The sequence below is a fragment of the Macaca nemestrina genome, chromosome 13 (genome assembly GCF_043159975.1).
Source record: "Macaca nemestrina isolate mMacNem1 chromosome 13, mMacNem.hap1, whole genome shotgun sequence".
In the NCBI taxonomy this organism is placed as follows: Eukaryota; Metazoa; Chordata; class Mammalia; order Primates; family Cercopithecidae; genus Macaca; species Macaca nemestrina.
The window spans coordinates 54,555,195-54,581,918 of record NC_092137.1 but is presented as its reverse complement, the minus strand read 5'-3'; the positions used below and the strand labels follow the sequence as shown (position 1 = coordinate 54,581,918).

Here is a 26,724-nt window from a genome sequence, read left to right as displayed (position 1 = left end):
CTCAAACAATATGTTTTTTTTTTTAAAAAAAAAGATAACTCCGATTTTCCTGCAAAGATCTTCCTCATTATAGCCTTCACCACTCTGCTTCCAGTATCTCCATCCTAACAGTTGCTCAGGTCAAAATCCTTGGAGTCATCCTCGACTTCTCTCTTTCTTTCATACCCCATGCTGGGAGGTGGGGCCTTTAAGAGATGATCAGGTTGGTAAGATGGATTTAAGTCTTTGTTGCAAGGCTGGATTACTTCTTATGGGAATGGATTAGTTTTTGAGAGAGTGGGTTGCTATAATGCTGAGTCAGCCTCTTTTGTCCATTCTTTCCCAGGTGCTTGCTAGCTCTTCTGCTTTTTTGTCATGCTACTTCATAGCATAGCATATCGGACTTCTCAGCCTCCAGAATTGTGAGTTAAATAAACTTTTCTTTATAAATTACCCAGTCTCAGGGATTCAGTTACAGCAACAGAAAATGAACTAAGAGATCCCATAGCCAATTTACCATGAAATCAGGCTGACTCTACCATCATACTATATCCACCATCTACCTCCATTGCTACCACCTGGTCTGAGAAACATCTTTTACCTGGGTTAGTGCAGCAGCCTCCTAAAAGATCCCCCTAAATCTACCATTGCTTCCATACAGATTATTTTTCACCCAGGAGTCAGAGTGATTCATGCAAAACTAAAGTCACATTTTGTGTCCTCTGCTCAAAATCCTGTAGTAATTTCCCATTTCATTAAGAATAAAAGCCAAATTTCTTACACTATCATACAAGAACCTACTTGATCTAGCCTCCCTCATTCACTTTGCTCCATCCACGCTGGCCTCCTTGTTATTTCTTGAACATTCCAGGCATGCTCCTGTCTTGGTGCTTCTGCTTAGCACTTCTCTTCCTGAAATGCTCTTCTCCAAGATTTCTACTGGCTGACTCCCTCAACTTCTTTGACTCTTTGCCAAAATCTCATCTTTTCAATGAGGCTTCCTCTGACCACCCTATTTCACACTACAATCTGCTTCCCGCTCCCTACCCCCAGAACTTTCCATCTCCTTACTCTATTGTTTTTTCCTTAACACTTATAACTTTCTAATGTGCAATTATTATTTTCTTGTTATTGTTATCTTTCTCCTCTGCTAAAATGTAAACCCCAAGAGGGAAGAAATCCTTGTTCTGTTCACTGTTATATCCAGAGGGCCCATAAGAGTACCAGGCACACAGTAGGTACCCAATAAACATTTGTTGAATGTTTAATAAATATAAAAATGGATTATGTGTACCTTGAATGTTTGGTAGTAGTTGCCTCAAAATCATTTGAACCTCACGCTACTTTTGTGGAAAGATTTTTTTAAGCTACTGATTCCATTTATTTACTGTCTCTAGGTCTATTTAGATTTTCTATTGCATTTCAGTCCTTGTTGATAAGTTATACATTTCTATGAAGTCATATATTTCATCTAAGTTTGAAAATGTATTGGCATAAAGCTGTCTAACATCCTGTCATATTTCTTTAAATAATCAATGTGACTATGTTTTCCTTTCCAAATACTGTTTGTCTTTTTATTATTAATCTTTGGTTGATACTCTGTATTGTCTTACATAAATTTCTGTTTATTATTACCTTTTATCTATGTCCTTTGGCGTAACTCTATTGGTCTTTTGTTTATTAGTCAAATTATTTTTCATGATGAGTGATACAGCAGTTGCCAATATTTCCAGTTTCCTCCTTCCAGGCTCAGGAGAAGGTTACACCTCCCTGTCCTATTAAAGTTAGACAAGGTCAACTGACTAGCTCTGGCCAATGATTTATGTCACTTTTGATGGAAACATTTAAAAACCTATGAATGTGGAAAGAATGGTCTTTTCAATAAACAAGGCTGGGTCAATTAGATATTCATATGGAAAAAAACAAATTGTGACCCTACTCATAAAAATGAATTCCAGCTGGATGGCAGATACAAATTTGAACAATCTTGGTGAGATAAGGTTCTTCATTTTTAAATTCTTTTTTGAAATAGAGATGGGGTCTTCCTATGTTGCCCTGGCTGGTCTCCAACTCCTGGGCTCAAGTGATCTTCCCACCTCCGCCTCTCAAAGTGCTGGAATTACAGGTGTGAGGCACTGTGCCCAGGCAAGAGATAAGATTTCTTAAACAGAGCAGAAAAACACTAAGCTAGAGGGGGAAATGACAAATTGACACATATTAAGATGAAAAACTTTTGTTCCTCAAAAGGTACCATTAAGATGATGAAAAAGTAGGCCAGGCGCAGTGGCTCACGCCTGTAATCCCAGCACTTTGGGAGGCCAAGGTGGGCGGATCACCTGAGGCTAGGAGTTCAAGAACAGCCTGGCCAACATGGCAAAACCACATCTCTACTAAAAAAAAAAAAAAAAAGAAAAGGCTGGGCATGGTGACAGGCACCTGTAGTCCCAGCTACTTGGGAGGCTGAGGCAGGAGAAGCGCTTGAATTCGGGAGTCAGCAGCTTCAGTGAGCTGAGATGGCGCCACTGCACTCCAGCCTGGGCAACAGAGCCCGTCTCAAAAAAATAAAAAAACAAAAAAACCTCAAAAAACAGAAAAAGTAATCCACAGAGTGGGAGGAAATATTTGTAATATCTATACTTGAAGAATGACTAGTATCTAGCATGTACAAAGGCTTCCTACAAATCAATATGAAAAAGAACACCTGCCCAACAGAGAAATAGGGAGAAGCCTCAGATACTGCACAAGAGAGAATATCCTAATGGCCAAAAAACATATGAGAAGGTTCTCAGTTGATTAGGCTTTGGCTAAATGCAAATTAAAACCGCCATGTGATACCACTACTCATCCAGCACGATGGCTAAAATAACGATGCACAGGACACCACCACAGACTCGCGAGACTGAGGGGTGGGTGTCGCGAGACTGAAGAGTGGGCGGTGCAAATAGTCGAGGTGTTTACTCGCCATTTTGTGTGAGGAACGTTTACGGGACCCACCGTTGTGGCCTGGCCTCTACCGACTGCCGCCCTGGCCGCTACCAACATGAGCCTCCTGGGGAGTCCTCACAGGCCTGCTACTCTCGACCGTGCCCCGGAAGACCCGCACCAGGGCCAGAGGTCCCGAGAGAAGAGCAAGGCGACACAGGTAATGGCAGATGTGTTTGAGGGCCGCTTGGAGCCAGTCGTGCTCCCACCGCCCCAGCTTCCAGAGGAGGGGGTCGCACCCCAGGATCCCGCAGATAGTGGCCGTACTTTCCACATCTTGGTCTATGGGAGTCGCAGTCGTGGAGCCATCAAAGCTGGACAGGAAGTGACTCTACCACCCGCGGAGGGCCTAGAAGCAGCCTCTATCTCGCTGACAACTGACGGCAGCCTCAAAAATGGCTTTCCGGGTGAAGAGACGCCCGGCCTAGATGGGGAGAAGGCTGTAGAAACCTGTGGTGCAGGGAGGTCGGAGTCTGAAGTGATTGCAGAGGGGAAGGCCGAGGACGTGAAGCCTGAGGAGTGTGCCATGCTCTCAGCCCCAGTGGATGAGAAGCTAGGAGGCGAGGAAATGGACATGGCGGAAGGAAACAGAGCAACAGATGAGGTAAATAAGGATGCAGGGCCTGGGCCCGGGCCCGGGCCCCTGAACGTGGGTCTCCACCTGAACCCCCTGGAGTCCATCCAGCTGGAACTGGACTCCGTGAATGCCGAGGCTGACAGGGCCCTCCTGCAGGTGGAGCGCAGGTTTGGGCAGATGCATGAATACTACCTAGAGCAGAGGAATGACATCATTCGCAATATCCCGGGCTTCTGGGTCACTGCTTTCCGCCACCACCCACAGCTGTCTGCCATGATTAGAGGCCAAGATGCCGAGATGTTAAGCTACTTAACCAATTTGGAAGTGAAGGAGCTCAGACACCCTAGGACAGGCTGCAAGTTTAAGTTCTTCTTTCGAAGAAACCCTTACTTCAGAAACAAGCTGATCGTCAAGGTGTATGAGGTCAGATCCTTCGGCCAAGTGGTGTCTTTTTCCACTCTAATCATGTGGCGCCAGGGCCATGGACCCCAGTCCTTCATTCATAGGAACCGACATGTCATCTGCAGCTTCTTCGCCTGGTTTTCAGACCACAGCCTTCCAGAGTCCGACAGGATTGCTCAGATTATTAAAGAGGACCTCTGGCCAAATCCACTGCAGTACTACCTGTTGGATGAAGACGCCCATAGAGCTAGACGTCGCCCGATGAGGGAGCCAGTGGAGATCCCCAGGCCCTTTGGGTTCCAGTCTGGTTAACCTTTGCCTTTGGAACTACTCCTGCAGAAGGTCCCCTGCCACCACGAGCTGGACCTGTGGTTGGGCAACAGCATTAGGTATGCCCTTTTTTTTGTTCTGACTTTCCTCTACCCTCTGTTTAAACTTTCTGTTCTCTCAACCTGAAGATTGATACCTTGGTGGCTATGCTGCTTCCCTTTCACCTGGTTGTCTTGCTATTCTGCATTAACATCACATGCTCCCAGCCGATGGGTTACATCCTTCTAAGCGAAGCGAATGATGCTGTAGATTATACTGTCTTTACCTTTGTTTGGACTCTGTTTGTTCCCAAGACCTCTGGTCTGGCTCCTATTTGGATTTCTAGTTGTGTCTAAGAACCTATTCGGCTCACCCTGCTCTGCATCTGACAGTACAGGCACAAGGACTGTGGACAATTGCTGGGCATTAATGAAGTCAAGGGAGAACAGCAGGGGGCAACTTGGTCTGTGTGAATTATGGGACTCCATTACTTTTCCTGAGACTCTGGTCACCTATTGCTGCCTGCTACTGGCTATGCCCACCACCTTGGGCAGCTCCCTGCTGAGTGAACATATCCCAGACCATTGCCAGCTCCACTCTGTGGTTTCTAATCAACAGGGATCTCCACAACACTGGTGGTGGACACAGGTTTCCTGTCAGCACACAAATGACTCCTTCCTCTTCCAAAAGACCTCTCAATTCTTTGCCACCACCACCCTCGTCATTCAGAAACCCTACTGTCAAATGGTTGAGGGGACATGTCAGACCCTATCCTCATGGCAAGGTTAATATGTTGGTGTTCTTGACAAGTACCAAGCTTTCTCAGCCACAACCAGTGGATTCATTGAAAATCTAGGTACTTTTATTTTCCTCCCTTCCTGAACCTAATGAAGTGCCAGAGTGAGTGTACACTTTCTTTTCTCTCATCTCTCATAAATCTCTTCTGTCTTCCTTTAAAAAAAAAAAGTAGTAGTTCAGAAACATCTGCAGAAGCAGGCTTTTTAGTTTCTTTGTCATGTCCAGAAGCAGGCTGTTCTGTAAAATAGACTGCCAGACCTCTTATTCCCCATTCTCCTTTCTTTTCAGCCCCTCATCCCTCTTTAGCAATTCCTAGAGGGTTTAAAGGAATACAGAGCTGGATGGAATGAAAGGTGATTTCTAGTTCAGAGTGGATAGAAGAATGAAGGAGATTGTGATGGGTGCTCTAAGCAGGGAAAACTGAACAAAAAGGCAGAAATGATTCAGGGGAAAATCAGGCCTAGAATTAACACTGGGTTGACTAGTTATGATGGGAAGAGAAGTACTTTTTTTTTTTTTTAGTATTCACATAGAAGAATAGAAGATGGTTGGAGTGTTAAATATGTTGCCTAGAGAAGGGTTCTTTGAAGAAACACTGTAATTTTGGGTGTTCTCTTTCTTGTTTGCATGTGGCCTTATTTATGTGGAAGATTAATACTGTGTTATAATATTTTCTCTTTCTGTTTACTGGGAAGATTCAGCTGTACAGATTTTATTTTACTTTCAATTAGGAACATTTGGAATAATATCAGCCTTTCTTTTTTGTACATTATATGGATATGGATATTCATGACAGTGTTTTCAGCCTGATCTTGTTTCTGTTAAAACCGTATCTTTAACATTTTATTTTGAATAACTTGGTCTTATCTGACGCTGAAGACTGGAAACTATTGTGTTCATGTATAAATAAATTACAAAAAATTTATGGCTCTCATTGTCTTTCTTGATAATTTGTCCTGGTAACAACTTAGTAATTGACATGTCTTTTTTTCAGTTGTTTTGTTTTGTTTATCAAGACAGAGAGTCTTGCTCTGTTGCCCAGGCTGGAGTGTAGTGGCATGATCTTGGCTCACGGCAACCTCCCCCTCCCAGGTTCAAGCAATTCTCCTGCCTCAGCCTCCTGAGTAGCTGGGATTACAGGCTTGTACCACCACGTCCGGCTAATATTTTTAGTAGAGATGGGGTTTCACCATGTTGGCCAGGCTGGTCTTGAACTCCTGACCTCATGATCCACCTGCCTCAGCCTAAAGAGGGGAAGTACTTGTGAGATTGCTTTGTGAAACTGGAATTATACCATGGGCATATTTGTCTTATGCCCATGGTATAATTCTATTATGCCAATGGCGTCTTTCCTTATGAATGGATGAATGGTAAAATTAAAGCATATCACTGAAAAAAAACAAAACAAAGATGATGGAAAATAACAGAGGTTGAAAATAACAGAGATACTAAAAGGCTCATATACTGCTTATGGGAGAGTAGCTTTGTACAAATACTTTAAAAAGTTGTTTGGCAGTATCAGTGTGTACCCTCTGATCTGGTTCTGGGAATATACCCAACGGAAATATATACATATATTCACTCAAAGACATGCATAAAGTATTTATAACAACACATTTTTAATAGCTGACACTGGGAGCTGCCCTAATGTCCATCAATAGTGGAAAAAATAAACCAATTTTTAAAAATGTTCACGCAATGGAATACTATAAGAAAGAATTATGCCTACATGCAATAATGTGAATGATTCTCACAAATAGGTTGATAAATATAAGAAGCCGGACAGAGTACATGCTATATAATTCTTTTATGTATGAAGTGTAACAGCGGGTAAAACTAATCTATGGTGGCAGAAGTCACAATAGTGGTTACTGCCAAGGACAGTGATGGGTCTGAGATTTACCCTTCTTGCAAGCTTAACCTTAACAAGTTAGCCTTATGTGCTAGGTCAGAGACAAAGGACCTTACAACTCAATAGTCAAAAGAGTGTCAGTATTTGCACTGGTTCCCTGAGCTCTAATTCCCACAAGGCAACATAAAGCCAGGTGACATCTGTACATACAGTGGATTGTGTTACAGGAGAGGAACTCCCGTAGGGAACATAGGGAAGCTGAATCTTTTATAATGGGCAGTAAGCATGCCTGTTGTTTTTGCTTTGAAGGGAGACATCTCTGTTATACTAAATAGTAAGTAAACCTGTTCTTTGTTCTCTAAGGGACATAATCTCTATTTTCAAGACTCTAAGCACACCTGTGCTTTGCTCTAGAGACACTGTCTTCCAAGGCTGACTCGAAAAGACATTCTGCACACATGCAGTCAGTGCCTTTGCTGACAAGATATGCAGAAACATGAGACACATGGGAGAACTGTCTCCCAGTAAACTTTGGGGTAATAAGTACTTATTGACTGGAAGGAAGTATGAGATGGTAGATTCTGAAGGGCTGGTGATATTTTGTGTCTTGCTCTGGGTGCTGGATAAATAAGTATATTCAATTTGTGAAACTTCACCAAGTTGTACATTTAGAAAACGTACTTCTCTGTATTTATATTGTACTTTAATATTCTTGTTTAAGAAAAACAAAAGAAACCCAAAGTAAGCAAATAAATTCAAAACAGAACAAAAACACATTATTTTTCTGGAACCCCTCTGCCAGAAAAAGGCCAATTTAAAAGTATGCTGCAGATCTTTTTGGGTAAACCATGAATTGATATGTGAAAATTGTAACAGGATCGTTTACTAGGCCACATTCAAATGGCTAAAATCCATTTTCTAAGAATAGAAACACTGAATTATCTAGGCATGGGCCATCAACTCAGTATTTACAGTGCTCCACTCATTTTGTCAACTGACCTTCATAAGGGTTTTTCAGTTATAAACAGTTCTTTAATAATGGCTCATGATGATTCATTTTTATATCTTCCAGCCAAATATATCATAAAATTCACATTTTTAAATGTTGTTCAACAGGGATGATGCTATTCTGAAGCCTGTAAGATGGTCTATATTTCTAAGTTTCATGTCTTTTCAGGCCTCCCTCTTTGAGGTATAAATATTTCATTTGATAATTAAGAGAGAAATTTTCAAACAATACCTATGGCATATGCTATAGATGATTACAGTATTAGTACCAACAAAAACTTCTGTAGAACTACAATGAAATCATTTGCTTTGGCTTATTTGAGCAAAATATTTCCACTTCTGTATACAGCAATGTATTTGGGGGATAATAATTTACCATTGAAAATGAGGTTTTTCTTTTACATAAAGAGTATGAAAACAATAATGTATAAGATTAACTTACTGCCTTTGAAACATAAGGTAGGTTTAATTAGGCTTTTTATATGAATTCATATCACATAATATAAAGTGGCATCCATATAGATGACTTGCCCTGTTTTCCAGTGGCACAATTTTCTCTTTGCTATTGGTAGCTGTAAACATATGAGATACAAGATACTTCCCCCCAGCCCCCCTCCCCTGCCCCAAGATGGAGTTCTGCTCTGTCGCCCAGGCTGGAGTGCAGTGGTGCAATCTCCGCTCACTGCAACCTCTGCCTCCTCAGGTTCAAGCGATTCTCCTGCCTCAGCCTCCCAAGTAGCTGGGATTACAGGCATGCGCCACCACGCCCAGCTAACATCTGTATTTTTAGTAGAAATGGGGTTTCGCCATGTTGGCCAGGTGGGTCTCGAATTCCTGACATCATGATCCTCCCGCCTCGGCCTCCCAAAGTGCTGGGATTACAGGCTTGAGCCACCGTGCCCAGCTAAGATAGAAGATATTTTAAGAAAAGGGGTCCAGAATTCAAATTTAATCTGGTTTACTAAGATAGATGAGGATGGAAAAGGTAGGTGATATCCTAACATTTAGCATTAAACTAAAATCTAGAGCATAAAATAGAAAGTGCACTGAGCTACAAGTCAGGGGTTGGGGTCTCTGCCATAAACCAGATAATAACTTAAGCAAACCACTTAAGGATGAAAACTATGTCTGTGAGATTTTTTTTTTTTTTTTTGGAGACAGGGTCTTGGTCTGTGGCCCAGGCTAGAGTACAGTGGTGCAATCACAGCTCACTGCAGCCTCACCCTTCCTGGGCTGAAGTGATCTGCCTCAGCCAGCCTAGTAGCTGGGACTACAGACACATGCCACCATGCCCAGCTAATTTTTTTTTTTCTGGTAGTGATGAGGTCTTGCTGTGTTGCCCAGGCTGGTCTTGCACTCCTAGCCTCAGGCAATCCTCCTGCCTCGGCCTCAGAGTGCTGGGATTATAGGCATGAGCCACTGTGCCTGGCCCATTTTCGTCTTTTTAATAAGTTTTGAAATATAATTTCTTCTAAATCTAAAGATTTACCTACCCCTTAAATATCAGTTTTCCATAAGGTTCTGTGACCTCGCTCTGGCTTTTCTTTATGCACTTTCTAAGTGACTTTACCCATGCCATGGCCAGAGCATGTAAATGACAGAGAATGTAAACTAGAGCCATCACCTTTGAAATAAGGACTTTTTTTTTTTTTTGAGACGGAGTCTTTCTCTGTTGCCCAGGATGGAGTGCAGTGGCGCAATCTCAGCTCACTGCAAGCTCTGCTGAGGCAGGAAATAAGGACTCTTAAATTGGAATCTCCCTTATTCCAGATTAGGGTCTGACATGTCCATTTGCACAATGCTTCCAGAATTGTTCCCTTTTCATATCTATTTTCACCTTAATATCTTTTGTCTACATTATTGGAAGTCTGAGGAGTCCCCTTCCTGAATATTATCTCTCTTTTCCCATCATTTACACTATTGACAAAGTAATCATGTCCTTTTTGCTCAGATGTCCTTGTCAATGCACCATTGCCTGCAGAAGAAAATCTAAACACCCTACGGTTGCATCCAAGATCAGCTACAACCAAGCCCCTACCTAACATTCTTACCAGAGTCCACTCACATGGAACGCCTTACTGTTCCTTAAGTAGCCCATATACTGTCCCAATTCTGTGCCTTTGCTCATAATGTTCCCTAACCTTGGATTCACTTGCCCACCTCAACTATGGAAATCACACCATTTCTTCTAAACTCAAGGCCATATCCTCTAAATCACCTTTCCAAAACCTCCTACCTCTTGTAGCATATATTCTGTAGAATTTATAATTCATACAAATGTAGATTGAACTTAGTTCGTTACATATGTTAGTAGTTTATATTTGTCACTCAATTTTAAGTTCTTCAAGGGCCAAGATAATGTTTTAGTTATCTTCTTTTCTTCTGTGATGAGTAAGAGATAGTCCCTGTTCTCAAGCAGCCTACAGCCTAGCATAGGAGACAATCTACAGTGTGACCAATTCCAAACTTAAGTGTAAGCATGGGGCTAGGGGACCACATAAGAGGGACATTTTCCCTACCTGAAGGTTAGGGAAGGCTTCCTATAAGAAGTGGCTTCTAAGTTCCATTCTAGACACCATAGTAGACTCTAAGTTTCTTCAGAGTAGGGGGCTATCTTTTCATCTATGTATTCCTAGAGCATGGTACTATATCTAGCACAAAATGGACCCTTTAAAATTACTTGGAAACCATCATTCTCAGCAAACTATCACAAGAACAGAAAGCCAAACACCACATGTTCTCACTCATAGGTGGGAATTGAACAATGAGATCACTTGGACACAGGAAGGGGAACATCACACATCGGGGCCTACTGGGGGGCGGGGGGATAGCATTAGGAGATATATCTAATGTAAATGACGAGGTAATGGGTGCAGCACAACAATATGGCACATGTATATATATGTAACAAACCTGAACACTGTGCACATGTACCCTAGAACTTAAAGTATAATAATAATAAAAAAAAAATTGAAGTATATTTTGAGGTGTTCAGTGGCTCCAATGAGCTTTCTGCTTTAATTCCAGATGTAACCAACAGCATTTGGAAGACAATGTACTTTGTCCAGGAAGAGCAAATAGCAAAGAGTCTTTTTGGGTGGGGAAGGGATTATGTCACTGTCTAGAAATCTCCTACAATAAACTTGGCTTGTCAGCAATGGCAGGCTGGAGGAAGAATGCACAGCCAAGCAACACATGTGAAGTCCCAGAAGTGGGATGAGAAGAGATGGATAAAATGGGAAAATCTCAAGGAAAGAGCATAATGGAAGAGAAATAATGTTATAGAGAAAAAGTGTTAGTGTAACATACCCCAAAAAACACTGGTATAAGACCTAAGAGACAGTGTTCCAACTTGTCTTCGAATCTAATTTTAGGACTTTGGGGCAGGGACTAGTTACAACCTTCCTGTGTTTGGAATTCATTGCTCATGATGGGAGGAAGGTAGACTAGAGGGTCCTAAGTTTCTTTCCTTTTAGAGCTTTTATCCTATCATGGTACGGGTACATAGCCCTGGGGCTTTACTATGATTTGGAAATATGTTGAAGTCAAGGTAGATGTAAATGTATACCTTCTTAACTTGATAAAATATACCTTGATCCCAAAGTAACCATTATGCTTACCAGGACAACACTAGAGGTATTCCCACTCAATTCAGGAACAAAGAAGGATGGTTATTTGTCACCTTCATTACTTAACATCCTGGATATTAGACAATATAATTACTAAGAGAAAGAAACTAGAAGTATAAAAATTTAGAGAACATAATAAAACTACTACAATTTGTGATGAATATAGAAAACTTGTGACATTCAATTGAAAAAGTAAACAATAGGAAAACTTAGGCAGCAAGATACAATATTACTACATATATCAATAGATTTTAGATTACAAACACAGAAAGTTGGAAGATGAAATGGGGGAAGACTGTTTACAACAGCAACAGCAAAATAAGAAATATTTAAGAAAAAGCTTTAGAAATGTGCCATATTTACTAATAAAATTTTAAAGCATTCCTGAAGACACAAAGACTTGTGTAAAGGGAAAGACATACCAAGTTAGATAGGAAGACTCAACCTTATAAAATTGTTCTCCCTAAGCTAATTTAGCAATTAATTATAATTAGAGTAACAAGGCCAAAAATTGGAGAAGGGCAGGGCTAGGGGGAGAATGAGACAGACAAATTCTAAAGTATATATTAAAAAAAAAATAACACATAGATCAGTGGAACAGAATAGAGAGCCCAGAAATTAATCCATTTACAGACAACCCATTTTTGACAAAGATGCCAAGAACATTAATTGGGGAAAAGAACAATCTTTTCAATAAATGATGCTGGGAAAACTAGCCACATGGAGAAGAATGAAACTAGACCTCCATCTCTCACTCTACATAAAAATCAACTTCAAGTGGATTAAAGACCTAAATGTAATACCTAAAACTATAAAACTCCTAGACAAAAACAGGGGAAATGCTCCAGGACACTGGGCTGGGGCAAGATTTTATGAATAAGACCTCAAAAGCACAGGCAAAAAAAGCAAAAATAAACAGATTGTATCCAACTGAAAAGCTGCATAGGAAAATAAACAACAGAGTGAAAAGGCAACCTGTAGAATGGGAGAAAATATTTGCAAACTATTCATCCAACAGGGGATTAATATCCAGAATATACAAGGAAATCAAACATTGCAACAGCAAAAAAAAAAAAAAAAAAAAAAAAATCTGATTAAAAAAAGGGCAAGGAGATTTCCGTCCAAGATGGCTGAATAGGAACAGCTCCAGGCTACAGCTCCCAGCGTGAGCGACACAGGAGACGGGTGATTTCTGCATTTCCAACTGAGGTACCGGATTCATCTCACTGGGGCGTGTCTGACAGTGGGGGCAGGACAATGGGTGCAGCCCACCAAGCGAGAGTCAAAGCAGGGCAAGGCATTGCCTCACCCAGGAAGCGCAAGGGGTAAGGGAATTCCGTTTCCTAGCCAAGTGAATCCGTGACACACAGCCCCTGAAAAATTGGGTCACTCCCACCCTAATACTGCGCTTTTCCAAGGGTCTTAGCAAACGGCACACCAGGAGATTATATCCCAGGCCTGACTCGGAGGGTTCCACACCACAGAGCCTCCCTCATTGCTAGCACAGCAGTCTGAGATCTAACTGCAAGGCGGCAGTGAGGCTGGGAGAGGGACACCCACCATTGCTAAGGCTTGAGTAGGTAAACAAAGTGGCCAGGGTGGCCAGGAAGCTCGAACGGGGTGGAGCCCACTGCAGCTCAAGGAGGCCTGCCAGCCTCTGTAGACTCCACCTTTGGGGACAGGGCATAGACAAACAAAAGACAGCAGAAACCTCTGCAGATTTAAATGTCCCTGTTTGACAGCTTTGAAGAGAGTAGTAGTTCTCCCAGCACGGAGTTTGAGATCTGAGAACGGACAGACTGCCTGCTCAAGTGGGTCCCTGACCCCCGGGTACCCCTCTGAGATGAAGCTTCCAGAGGAATGATAAGGCAGTAACATTTGCCGTTCTGCAATATTTGTTGTTCTGCAGCCTCCACTGCTGATACCCAGGCAAACAGCGTCTGGAGTGGATCTCCAGCAAACTCCAACAAACCTGCAGCTGAGGGTCCTGACTGTTAGAAGGAAAACTAACAAACAGAAAGGACATCCAGACCAAAACCCCATCTGTACGTCACCATCATCAAAGACCAAAGGTAGATAAAACCACAAAGATGGGGAAAAAACAGAGCAGAAAAGCTGAAAATTCTAAAAATCAGAGTGCCTCTCCCCTTCCAGAGGAACACCGCTCCTCGCCAGCAGTGGAACAAAGCTGGATGGAATGACTTTGATGAGCTGAAAGAAAGCTTCAGACGATCAAACTTCTCCGAGCTAAAGGAGGAAGTTCCAACCCAAAGAAGCTAAAAAACCTTTCAAATAGCTAGAAGAGAGGGTATTGAATTTTTCCAGTACAAAGAAATTATAAATGTTTGAGATGATGGATATGCTCATTATCCTGATCTGATCACTAAGCATTGTATATATTGAAACATCACTATGTACTCCATTAACATGTACAATTATTATGTGTCAATTCAAAAATAAACATTATACAGAAAGAAATAAAACAAGGATTTCAAGGAAATCTCTAAAGGGGAATAAAATGAGGGTGACAATTCCTAGCATGTATTATAAAATAATATAAAGCTATAATAACTGAAGGTGTATTCCTGACACAGGAATAGACAAATCAAGAAAACAGAACAGGAAATTTAGAAATAGATCCCAATGCATACAGAATTTGGTATATGATATATAGGGTATCTAAGCCAGGCACAGTGGCTCATGCCGGAGGCCAAGGCAGGCAGATCACTTGAGGTCAGGAGTTCGAGACAAGCCTGGCCAACATGGCGAAACCCCATCTCTACTAAAAATAAAAAAAATTAGCTAGGTGTGGTGGCACACACCTGTAAGCCCAGCTACTTGGGAGGCTGAGACACGAGAATTACATGAACCCAGGAGGCAGAGGTTGCAGCAAACGGAGATTGCACCACTGCACTCCAGCCTGGGTGACAGAGTAAGGCCCCATCTCTAAATAAATAAATAAATACAAATATACATAAGTTAAATCAGTGAGGAGAAGATGAACAACTCAAATTGTCTTGAGAAAACTGGAGAGGTGTTTTTAATAAAATTAAGTTGAATTCATGCCTTATACTATATACCAGGTAAATTCTAAAGGAGTAAAAATTTAGGTTTTAAAAATGAAATAAGTAAAATACTAGAAGAAAACAAAGGAAACTATCTCTACTGACTCAGAGTGGGGAAGACTTTCTGTTAAAATCTGGAGACATAAAAGGCTTTCAGGTTAGCTGTGGATTAAAAAAAACCAACTATCGTCATACACACAGCATAACAGTGTTGCCATCAGTGATGGACTATGGGCCTGCCAGTAATTGCAGCACTTTGGAAGGCTGAGGCAGGTGGATCACTTGAGGCCAGGAGTTCGAGAGAAGCCTGGCCAACGTGGTAAAACCCCATCTCTACTAAAAAGAAAAAAGAAAAAAAAAATTAGCCAGGTGTGGTGGCACACATCTGTAATCCCAGGTACTTGGGAGGCTGAGGCAGGAGAATCACTTGAACCTGGGAGGCAGAGGTTGCAGTAAGCTGAGATTGCAGGGATTACTCAGGAGGCTGAGGCAGAAGAATCGCTTGAACCTGGAAGGCAGAGGTCGCAGTGAGCTGAGATTGCGCCACTACACTCCAGCCTAGGTGACACAGCGAGGCTCCATCTCAAAAAAAATAAAAAATATGGACTACGTATGTGACAATGGTCCCATAGGATTATAATACCATATTTTCATTGTGCCTTTTCTGTGTTTAGGTACACAGATACTTACAATTGTGTTGCCGTTGCTTACAGTATTAGGTACAATAACGTGCCATATACGTCTGTAAAATGGAAGCAACAGGCTATACCACACATTCTAGGTGTGTAGTAGGCTTTACCATCTAGGTTTGTGTAAGTCTACCCTACAGTATTTGCACAACAAAGAAATTGCCTAATGATGCATTTCTCAGAATGTATCCCCATTGTTAAACACGTGATTGTACTGGAAAAAAAATTTTAATCTACATGACAAAAAAATTTTTCAAATGAAAAATGCCAAACTAGGAAAAAAATACTGTCATCTCATAGACAAAGGGCTAATCTCCCTAATATAAAGAGCACTTTAAATCACTTTAGTCCACAAATTCATATTAAGCAAATTCTTAATAATGGTAAGAAAAGATGTAACCAAAGGGTTGTAAATTAATGATTCAGGAGTTTGCTAAAGGGTGCTAACTTCAGATTATACATAGAGTCATGCATCATTTAATGACTGGGATACATTCTGAGAAATGCATCGTTAGGTGATTACATTGTTGTGTGAACATCATAGAGTGTACTAACAAATCTGGATGGTATAGCTTACTACCCACCTAGGATATGTGGTGTAGCCTATTTGCTCCTAGGCTACAGATGCAGGCTGTCGCCTAGGCTGGAGTGCAGTGGCGCATATGGAGTGCAATGCTGTATAGTATGCCATGTTACTGAATAGTGTAAGCAACTGTAACACAATGACATTTTTGTGCATCTAAACATAAAAAAGGTACAGTAAAAATATTAATTTTAATCTTATGAGACCACTGTTATATATGCAGTTCATCATTGATCACAATGTTGAATTATGTGGCATATGACTGTATACATTTTATCTAAAACATCAAGTCATTATGTGTCACATGACTGTATATATTTTACCTAAAGCATCAAATATATGTTTATTCTGCTAAATATAATGCCAATTTTCCATTTTAATGGAGAAAACCAATAGCCACAATGACAAGGTGAAATGGGCAAGATAAGCCTTCAGTTGATGTCACAGGACATCAGTGATGAGCAAAGTCATCTCAGGATTACACAATTCTCGCAGGATATTCTATCTACCAAGCCTAGTTGTTTGCATCTTGCTTGACTTTGTATAGATGACAAAACTCCAGCTGCTGCAGACTGCAGTCACTGCGTTGGAATGTCATTTCTGTAATGCTGTGCATGGTTTGAACAGATTAACTCAAATGTTTTGAATATAGCAAACCTGCCGTTACTTTCACCAAGCATGCAACATAGTCATGGTGGCTGCACTTTTACTAGGCATATTATAAATACATGGCTAATTTCTCCCATATGCTATTATTTCAGGTGATTTTTTTTTCTTTTTGAGACAGAGTCTTGCTGTGTCGCCTAGGCTGGAGTGCAATGGCGTGATCTCAGCTCACTGCAACCTCTGCCTCCTGGGTTCAAGTAATTCTCCCTGCCTCAGCCTCCCAAGTATATGGGATTACAGTCGCCTGCCACCGTGCCCGGCTAATTTTTATATTTTTAGCAAAGGCAGAGTTTCACCATGTTGGCCAGGCTGGTCTCAAACTCCTGACCTCAGGTGATCCGCCTGTCTCGGCCTCCTAAAGAGCTGGGATTACAGGCGTGAGCCACTGAGCCGACCTCAGCTGAAATATTTTCATACTCTTAATGGCAACACATTTGATAAATAAATCTGGTACAACTGAAACACGGTTTATCACTTGCAAAACTTTATTACATCATTCAAGAGAAAGATATGACTATCTTCACTTCTCCTGGCATAGATGAATCTCTACCTCATGGAGGAGAAAAAAAAACCTGCAAAACTTTCTGCAGTTCCTATTTGACGTCAGATAGAAACAACACAACAATATCAGAGGTCTTAATTAACGAGTTTTGAGGGAAAACCCAGGGCTTCATGCCTTGAATTTTTTCAAGCTAAGCCTGTACCTCCTGAGCACCTGAGTGCATACTTCAACACATTTGTTAGAAGGCTTCATTTTTCAGTTCAGTATCATACTTAAACCAGCTGGAATTTTTAGAGCAGTCCAAGAACACCCTGTGTTATAACATTGCTATTTCCATGGAAATTTGGATAAGGGTCAGCTGGCATATATTATAACTAGTTCCCCATGATATCCCTAAATTAGAGATTAATTCAACGTGTAACAATTTAATTGACTTAATTAAAAAATGTTTTTCCTGCCTTGTCATTCACAGGCATTTGGGGAGGGAGTGGGGCTGCTCTACTCTTGGGACTCCTTGCTCCAAGGCTGAAAAGAAGATACTCTTTGGGCCATGTCAATGGCACTTACTCTCCAGCCAGCCAAAGGAAGAAAAAGGAATACAAATAAAGGCTGCCAGATTATAAGCAAAGACTTTACCAAGAAAAATAAAATGGTACAGAATCTCATTACCTCAATGAGAACCGAGATTCATCTCCTCGGCCTAAATGTCTTCTTCTAAAATTACTAAAGTACAAGATCTGGATTATGTATCAAAGGTGAAAGGGACCATATTTTGCAGCCTAAGCCCACTGAAGCAAGAAAAACATAGTCTGGGTCAGAATGTTAGGTAACAGATGCCCTAGATACAGGCCCCAAGTTTCCTGACTCTTAGTTCTCTATGTTCCCCACCCTGTTTGCCAGAGAGCCACTCATCTCACCAGGGAGGTGCTCATCTAAATTGCATCCTTTGTAATATGAGCCTCAGTCTTAGGAATTTAACTTGTCACAAGTATGATGAGGCAGGCAGTGCTGCAAAGACAAAGTTTTGAGGACCACTAAAAATGGGAAAACTAAAAGTTGGAGAAAGAGAAAGTATTGACGTCTTTAGGGGTGGTACAGGAGCTCTGATTAGAGACAGCCCTTGCCAGTTATTAGAAAAAGAAACATCTCTAAAGTAGAGAAGAATGAGTTCTCCAGCCTACAAAAGTCTGATGTGCTATTTTTTTGGAAAAAGTGAATTTTTTTTTTGTTTGCTCACCAAGAAGGCTTCACCACATATGCAGAATGATTCCTGCATGAGGTCTGTTTTCAACTTTAAAGTAATAAACTGATAACTAGTTTATCCATTATTCCCTTCTCAGGGGATTGTGACTTCATTCACCTAAATTTAGTTTCCAGTAAGTGCAACACTAAGATCATGGTGACACCCACCGCCATCTAAGCTACAGACTCTATGGGCATTCTCAGTGCTACTCACCCTCATTACAGTAATTCCAGATCTTTCTCAAACATCTACTTGGTCACATAAGATAGTTACAGCTCTAACTTCATTCTGAGAAGAAATTCCCACCCCTAATGACGAACTCTAATCCCCTGGACCATGGAGTCACAATTCCTTCTGGGTAATGCTCTAAACTGGTGAGAATATATATAATTTTTGTTATAAATACTTTAAATTTAGGGATTACTTCTAAAGTACTTCTCAGAAGAATTTTAAAAATAAAGAAATGAATAGATTCATATGTAAACCCATGACATTTGGAAATATTTACCAGTTTCTTCTTCCTTATTCTACCATGAAAACAGCATATTTAGCTTCTTGGTGAGCCACAACTGAGCTCTCTATTTAGAGTTTGTGTGCCATACCACCTTCTTAGGTCACCATGGGTGGTAAAGTAAGAATCATACTAAATTTTAGTTCAGCTGTGATAATGCTGTGCCCTTTATAACCTTGGTGGTTTAGACAACCCCCTGGAGTTTCTTAGTCATTACAAGCTCAGTGTTTCTAACAGGGACATATGGCACAGCCTCAAATACTCCTCTGGCTCACATCAGATGCTAACAATACTATTTCAAGAGTGGGAAATGGGAGGAGAAGTGGGATGGGGCACGCTTTTCTCCTTAACCTTTCTAGGAAGCAGTTCTTGAGATTATTAGCTTCATTCTAGACTAGAAAATACATGGGCAGTAGCAGGAGGCTCTAGGTTGATGACTTCATCAGTTCCATTTCTGTTTTTAAGCTGGCTAAGTTTGTTTGAAGCTAGCTAAAAGAACAAGACAGGCCATTCTTGGTCTCTTTATAAGCAGTGAAATATCACAGTATGGCCTCTTTCCTTTCAGGCAGGATCCCTTTGAGACATTCTTGGAAAAGCAGAACAGTCCATGACCATCAGGAAGGCATGCTGACTTCAGGCAATCTGGCAAAAGACTGTGGGTGCCAGTGAGGTAAAAACATTATTAGCAGAGTCAAGACTTTCTCTTGTCAAGTAGCTCTGACCTACACTGTGGATTCCTTCTGAGCAGCTATGACGAATACACATTGTGTGGGTCTAGGTATTATAGGTGGATTTATGATTTATTTAGGGCAAGAAAAAGACATTTAGAAGACCAGACTTGGGTTTTTTTACCCATAAAAAATGGTGGTTCTATATGAGTCCTTAAATATCTACACAATAAAGAGATATCCCTACCAACCACAAAAAAATAGGCTAGGCAGTACCCAGCAGCCTGGCCTATTTTTTTGTGGTTGGTAGGGATATCAGTTTTAGCCTTTGTACTTATAAGCACTCATAATATTTTGCTAAAATAATAAATTTTCATGTGCAATCCCAATAATTTTATACTATAAAAAACATTGAAAAAGTCTTGAATATACATATTAAATCACTGGAAAATAATGCATCTTATTTGGTAGGTTTAATTTTTTTAATTAAAATTTAATGTTCTTAAAAATGTGTGGACCATATGCCTAAACTAAATGAGATGGCAGTTAATTTAAACTAATGAAAGTTGTGTCTTCAAACATATTAATATTTCATTTTGCTATTTTAGGTCACATTGATGAACAGAAATATGATCAATGATACTATCTTTACATTCAAAAGATTAAAATATAGACCATACAAATTAAAAGACTTGCTTAATTTGTTATTCTGCCTTCTCTTTCTTCACTTCCTATAGAGAACTCTTCCTATATCTACTATATATTAATCATTCATTCATTCTCCTACAAATATTTATTGAACATTTACTCTAATCCAGGCACTATTCCAGGGATTGGGATACAGCTGTGAGGAGGGGGTGGGAAAAAGCTCTCTCCTCTCACAGAACTTCTATTCAAATGGAGAGAGACAAAGAATAAGCAAATAAATATTGGAAATATAATGTCATATTGTATTAAGTGCTATGAAGAAGCATAAAACCAGGTAAAGAGTTAGACAACAATATGGGAGAGGAGAGGTCTGGATGATAATTTTGAATAAATGTCAGGGAAAGCCTCTCTGATAAGACCACATTTGAGCAGAGACCTGAATCATGTAAGGGAATGAGTCCTACACATATCTTGAAAACAGTGTTCCAGGCTAAGGAAACAATATTTTAAAAAATCTAGGGGTAAGAAGCATGCTTGGCATGTTAGAAAAACAGCAAGATAGAGACAAGTGAGTAACGAGAGTATGGCAGGGGATGGGGTCAGGTAGGTTGCTGGGGCCCATTCATGCATGTCCAGAAAGTTAGACAGAAAGTATCTAGAAGAGAGGGAAGACAGAATGGGAAAGAGGCATATTTAAGAAGATAATGACTGAGACTTTCCAAAAATTGGCCAAAAGCACAGATTCAAGTAGATCTCCAAACCTAAACCAAGATAAGGAAAAAGAAAAGCACAGCATAGTAAAAAAAAAAAAAAAAAAAAAAAAAAAAAAGCTAAAAATAAAAGTTATAGAGAAAATATTAAAAGAAACCTGAGAGAATAGACATAGACAGATTAACATCAAAGGTGCAAGTATTAGATTGACAGCTGATTTCTCGAAAGAATCAACAGAAGCCAGAATAACATGGAATGGTATCTTCAAAGTGCTGAAGGAATATAGCTATAAACCTAAAATTCTCTCCCAGTAAAATTACTCCTCAATAATGAAATGGAAAAAAAAAAACATTTTTCAGTTCATGTAGAGCATTTGTCATCAATAGTCTAACCTAAAGACAACACTAAAGGGTATATTCAGCTTCCAGATGGGAGCTCAAAGATGCAGGAAGGCATAAAGAACAATGAAAAGGGCAAACGTGGATAAACCTAAATTTTTAACTGAATATAGCAATAGTTATAATAATACATTAGGAGATTTTAAGTATATATAAAATGAAAATATGTGCCAATAGCTTACAAGCTGTATTTATATCAGACAGAGAAGGCCTTAAGGTATCCATGGGGGACTGATTCCAAGACCTCCTATGGATACCAAACTCCATGGACAGTCAAGTCCCTGATATAAGACAGAATAGTATTTGCATATAATGTATTCCCATATGTTTTAAATCATCTCTAGATTACTTATAATACCTAATACAATATACATGCTATATAAATAGTTGTCATACTGTATTGTTTAGGAAATAATGACAAGAAAAAAAAGTCTGTATGTGTTCACTACAGATGCAATTTTTTCTCAAATATTTTTGATCCTTGATTGAATCCACAGATGTGGAACCCATGCACATGGAGGGACAAATGCATTTTTAAATGATACAAGTTTAAGTTCTCTATTAAGAGATAATACTTCTACATTTTAATTCACCTAGTAACATAGCTCAAAATTATATATTAAACAACACTGACAAAACAGAGAAATTTAAAAATCATAGTGAGCAATCTGAACATCTCTCTCTCTCAGGTATATCAGATAATTTATAAGGATATATAAGATTTGAACAATACTTTTTACATATTTGACCTAACAGTCACACATACAATACTCTACCTTGAAACATCAGAATATACACATTGGTTTCAAGTATGCATAGATCATTATCAAAATCAACCATATGTGAAAGCAAATTACCACAAATTCCAAAGAATTGAATTTATACGAAACAAATTATTTGACCATAAAGATATTAGACTGGAAATCACTAACAAAAATTTTCCTAGAAAATTCACAATGCTTATAAATTAAGAAATATACTTTTTTTTTAAATTTATTAATTATTATTATTATACTTTAAGTTGTAGGGTACATGTGCATAACGTGCAGGTTTGTTACATATGTATACTTGTGCCATGTTGGTGTGCTGCACCCATCAACTCGTCATTTACATCAGGTATAACTCCCAATGCAATCCCTCCCCCCTCCCCCCTCCCCACGATAGGCCCCGGTGTGTGATGTTCCCCTTCCTGAGTCCAAGTGATCTCATTGTTCAGTTCCCACCTATGAGTGAGAACATGCGGTGTTTGGTTTTCTGTTCTTGTGATAGTTTGCTAAGAATGATGGTTTCCAGCTGCATCCATGTCCCTACAAAGGACACAAACTCATCCTTTTTGATGGCTGCATAGTATTCCATGGTGTATATGTGCCACATTTTCTTAATCCAATCTGTCACTGATGGACATTTGGGTTGATTCCAAGTCTTTGCTATTGTGAATAGTGCTGCAATAAACATACGTGTGCATGTGTCTTTATAGCAGCATAATTTATAATCCTTTGGGTATATACCCAGTAATGGGATGGCTGGGTCATATGGTACATCTAGTTCTAGATCCTTGAGGAATCGCCATACTGTTTTCCATAATGGTTGAAGTAGTTTACAATCCCACCAACAGTGTAAAAGTGTTCCTATTTCTCCACATCCTCTCCAGCACCTGTTGTTTCCTGACTTTTTAATGATCGCCATTCTAACTGGTGTGAGATGGTATCTCATTGTGGTTTTGATTTGCATTTCTCTGATGGCCAGTGATGATGAGCATTTTCAAAAAGTGGGCAAAGGATATGAACAGACATTTCTCAAAAGAAGACATTCATACAGCCAAGAAATATACTTTCTAATAACCCATGGGCCAAAGAAAAAAATCACAATGGAAATTAGAGCCTATTTTGAAGTAAATGTTCCTTAAAATTTATGAGGTACATCATTAAAACTATTCTATGAGTAAAGTTTATGGCCCCCAAATTCATATATTAGAGAAGAAGCAAAACTGAAAAGTAATAAGCTAAACATCCTTGATAAAAAGTTATAAAAAGAACAACTTAAATCTAAATAAAACAGGCTGGGCACAGTGGCTCATGCCTATTTAGTAATCCCAGCACTTTGGGAGGCCAAGGCAGGAGGATTGCTTGAGCCTAGGAGTTGGAGACCAGCCTGGACAACATGGTGAGACCGTGTCTCAAAAAACAAACCAAAAAATACCCCCAGAAATCTAAAGAAAATATAAGGAAGGAAATAAAAAACAGCAACAAGTAAAACAGAAAACCAAAATACAATAGAGAAGATCGATAAGGGTAAAAGTTGGTTCTTTGAAATGATTAATAAATTTATAAACCCCTATGGAGAATCATGAAGAAATAGACAAAGTAAGCTTAAATAACCAATATCAGAAATAAAAGAGGAAACGTCACTACAGAGCTTATAGAGTTTTGTTGTTGTTGTGGTTGTTTGGTTGGTTGGTTTTGAGACAGGGTCTCACTCTCATGGCTCAGGCTGTATGCATATTACATGCATATGGTCAATTAAAAAGTCAAGAAAACATACCTTTTACAAAAACTAACAGCGCAAGAAGAAACAGAATGTGAAAAACCCCTTATTTAAAAATTGAATTAATAACTTAAAACTTTCCAAAGAAAACCCTCTAGGTCTAGTTGGTTTCACTGGTTGATTCAAACCAAAACTCTAAGAAAAAAAACCCAAAAACCTATCTCATATAAATTCTTCCAGAGAATAAAAAAGAATAGGAAACATTCTCCCCACCCTCAGCTCATCTTAAAAGGCTAGCATAACCTTGATACTAAAGCATGAGAAGGGCATTACTAGAAAGAAAACTTACAGCCCAATCTCATTTATAAACATAGGAGCAAACTGTTGGTTAAACAAATAGAGAAATAATAGGGGTCTTCAAAACGTTCATGGAAAATGTGTATTTTGAAAAACCTATGCATAGATTTCAGTTTCTTTGCATCAGAATAAACTTATGCTAACTTGTCATAAAATGTCTGAATAGGATCTAGTTTGAGGCACTAAGAAGGATAAGACATCAGTTTGAAAAGAGCCTCATTAGAGGAACATGAATTCTGCTAAAATTGAAACAAGAAAAAACATTAAATTTATGACGAAGCTTGGGTGGAAGAATGGCTAAATCTCGATGCTTTATAGAAACTTTGTGGGGTCAACAACCCAAAGAAATCAGCAGTGTACAAATGGATAACTCATTGTAAGAAGGGATGAGACAATGTTGAAGATGAAGCCCACAGTGGCAGACCATCTGCATCAATTTTTCAGGAAAAAATTCATCTTGTTCATGCTTTAATTGAAGAGGGCCAATGATTAACAGAAAAAATAATAGCCAATACCGTGGAAATCTCAGTTAGTTCAGCTTACACAATTCTGACTGAAAAATTAAAGTTGAGCAAGTTTTCCACTTCATAGGTGCCAAAACCGCTGCACTCCATATCAGCTGCAGACAAAAGCAGAGTTTTCAATGGATGTTGCAAACATGTGGGATCAAGATCCCAAAGCATTTCTTCAAAGAATTGTAAAGAGATGAATCATGGCTTTACCAGTACGATCATGAAGACAAAGCACAATCAAAGCAATGGCTACCAAGATGTAGAGATGGCCCATCAAAGCAAAAGTGGATCAGTGATGAGCAAAGGTCATGGCAACAGTTTTTGAGAATGCTCAAAGCATTTTGCTTGTTGACTTTCTGGAGAGCCAAAGAATGATAAAATCTGTTTACAATGAGAGTGTTTTCAGAAAGCCAAAGCTTTAGCAGAAAAATGCCCAGGAAAGCTTCAACAGGGGGTCGTTCTCCACCACGACAATACTCCTCTTATTCCTATCATCAAACAAGGACAATTTTGCCAGAGTTTCAATAGGAAAATCATTAGACATCCACCTATAGACCTGATTTGGCTCCTTCTCACTGCTTTTTGTTTCCTAATCTTAATAAATCATTAAAGGGCATCCACTTTCTTCAGTTACTAATGTAAAAAAGACAGCATTGACATGATTAAATCCCAGGACCCTCAGTTCTTCAGGGATGGACTAAATGGCTGATACCATCACTTGTAAAGTGTCTTAAACTTGATGGAGCTTATGATGAAAAATAAAGTTTATATTTTTTATTTGTATCTGTTAATTCCATTTTCCCATGACGTTTTTGAAGTTCCCTTATATGTAAGAGAGAGAGCTAATACATAATGATCAAACTGGTTTATTTCAGAAATGGAAAGTTAATTTAATATTCAAAACTTCAATTAGTAATACAACTAATCTGTAGTGACAAAGTAGATCAGGTATGAAGCAAGGGTAGGAGGGAAGGGGCTGGAGACAGGGATTACAGGAGGGATAAGAAAATGTTTGGGGTCAGGCATGTTGGCTCACGCCTGTAATCCCAGCACTTTGGAGACCAAGGTGGGCAGATCACTTTGAGCTCAGAAGTTCAAGACCAGCCTGAGCAAATGGTGAAACCCCATTTCTACAAAAAACACAAAAATTAGCCAGGTTAGCCAGCTGTGGTGGCTCATGCCTGTAGTCCCAGCTACATAGGAGGCTAAAACTGGAGAATCACATGAGCCCAGGGAAGTAGAGGTTGCAGTGAGCCACTCCAGCCTGGGCCACAGGCTCAAAAAAAAAAAAAAAAAAAGTTTGGAAGGGAATGATAAATATGTTTATTATTTTGATTATGATAATAGTTTCACAGGTATATACATATTTCAAAAGCTATCAAACTATATACTTCAAATATGTGCAGTTTATTATATGCCATTATAGCTAAAGTTGTTTTTAAAAATGACTGTAACTTATCACATTAATAAAGAAAAAAATCCGCATGATCATCTCAACAGATTTAGAAAAAAACATTTGATGAAAGTCAACTTCCATTCATGATTAAAAAGAAAAACTTAATTGTGAAGATGACTTCCTTAAACTGATAAAAAAAATTTTTTTAAAGAAACCCTCTAGCAACATATCATAATTAAAAGTGAAATGTTGTAAGCATTCTGATACAGCTTGGCTCTGTGTCCCCACCAAAATCTCATCTCAAATTGTAATCTCTACATGTCAGGGGAGGGGCCTGATGGGAGGTGACTGCATCTTGGGGACAGATTTCCCCCTTGCTGTTCCTGTGATAGTGAATGAGTTCTCACCAGATCTGATAGTTTAAAAGTGTGGCACTTCCCCCCTTGCTCTCTCTCTCTTGCCGCCATGTTAAGATGTGCTTTGCTTTCCCTTTGCCTTCTGCCATGATTGGAAGTTTCTTGAGGCCTCCCCAACCATGCAGAACTGTGAGTCAATTAAACCTCTTTACTTTATGAATTACCCAGTCTCAAATAGTTCTTTATAACAGTGTGAAAATGGACTGATACCCATTCCCTTTGACACTGGGGGCAAGAGAGCCTTCCTGTACCCATTTCCCCTCCTGCTCCACAATGCCCATGTGATTTGGGTGACATGGACTACAACCTCGGGTATAGGTCTGAACTAAGCAATGTAAC

At 39.6% G+C, this 26,724-nt stretch overlaps 2 protein-coding genes across 5 annotated transcripts in view; one reads left to right on the top strand and one right to left on the bottom strand.

Annotated features, from left to right (window-relative positions):
* LOC105465036 (acylphosphatase 2) overlaps positions 1-26,724 on the bottom strand; it is a 195,107-nt gene that overhangs the window by 45,971 nt on the left and 122,412 nt on the right. The window lies entirely within an intron of this gene.
* Positions 2,897-4,329, top strand: LOC105465035 (TSPY like 6). Its single transcript, XM_011713228.3, has one exon. It carries the CDS (start codon positions 3,020-3,022, stop codon positions 4,250-4,252), a length of 1,233 nt encoding a protein of 410 aa, XP_011711530.2. The 5' UTR covers positions 2,897-3,019; the 3' UTR covers positions 4,253-4,329.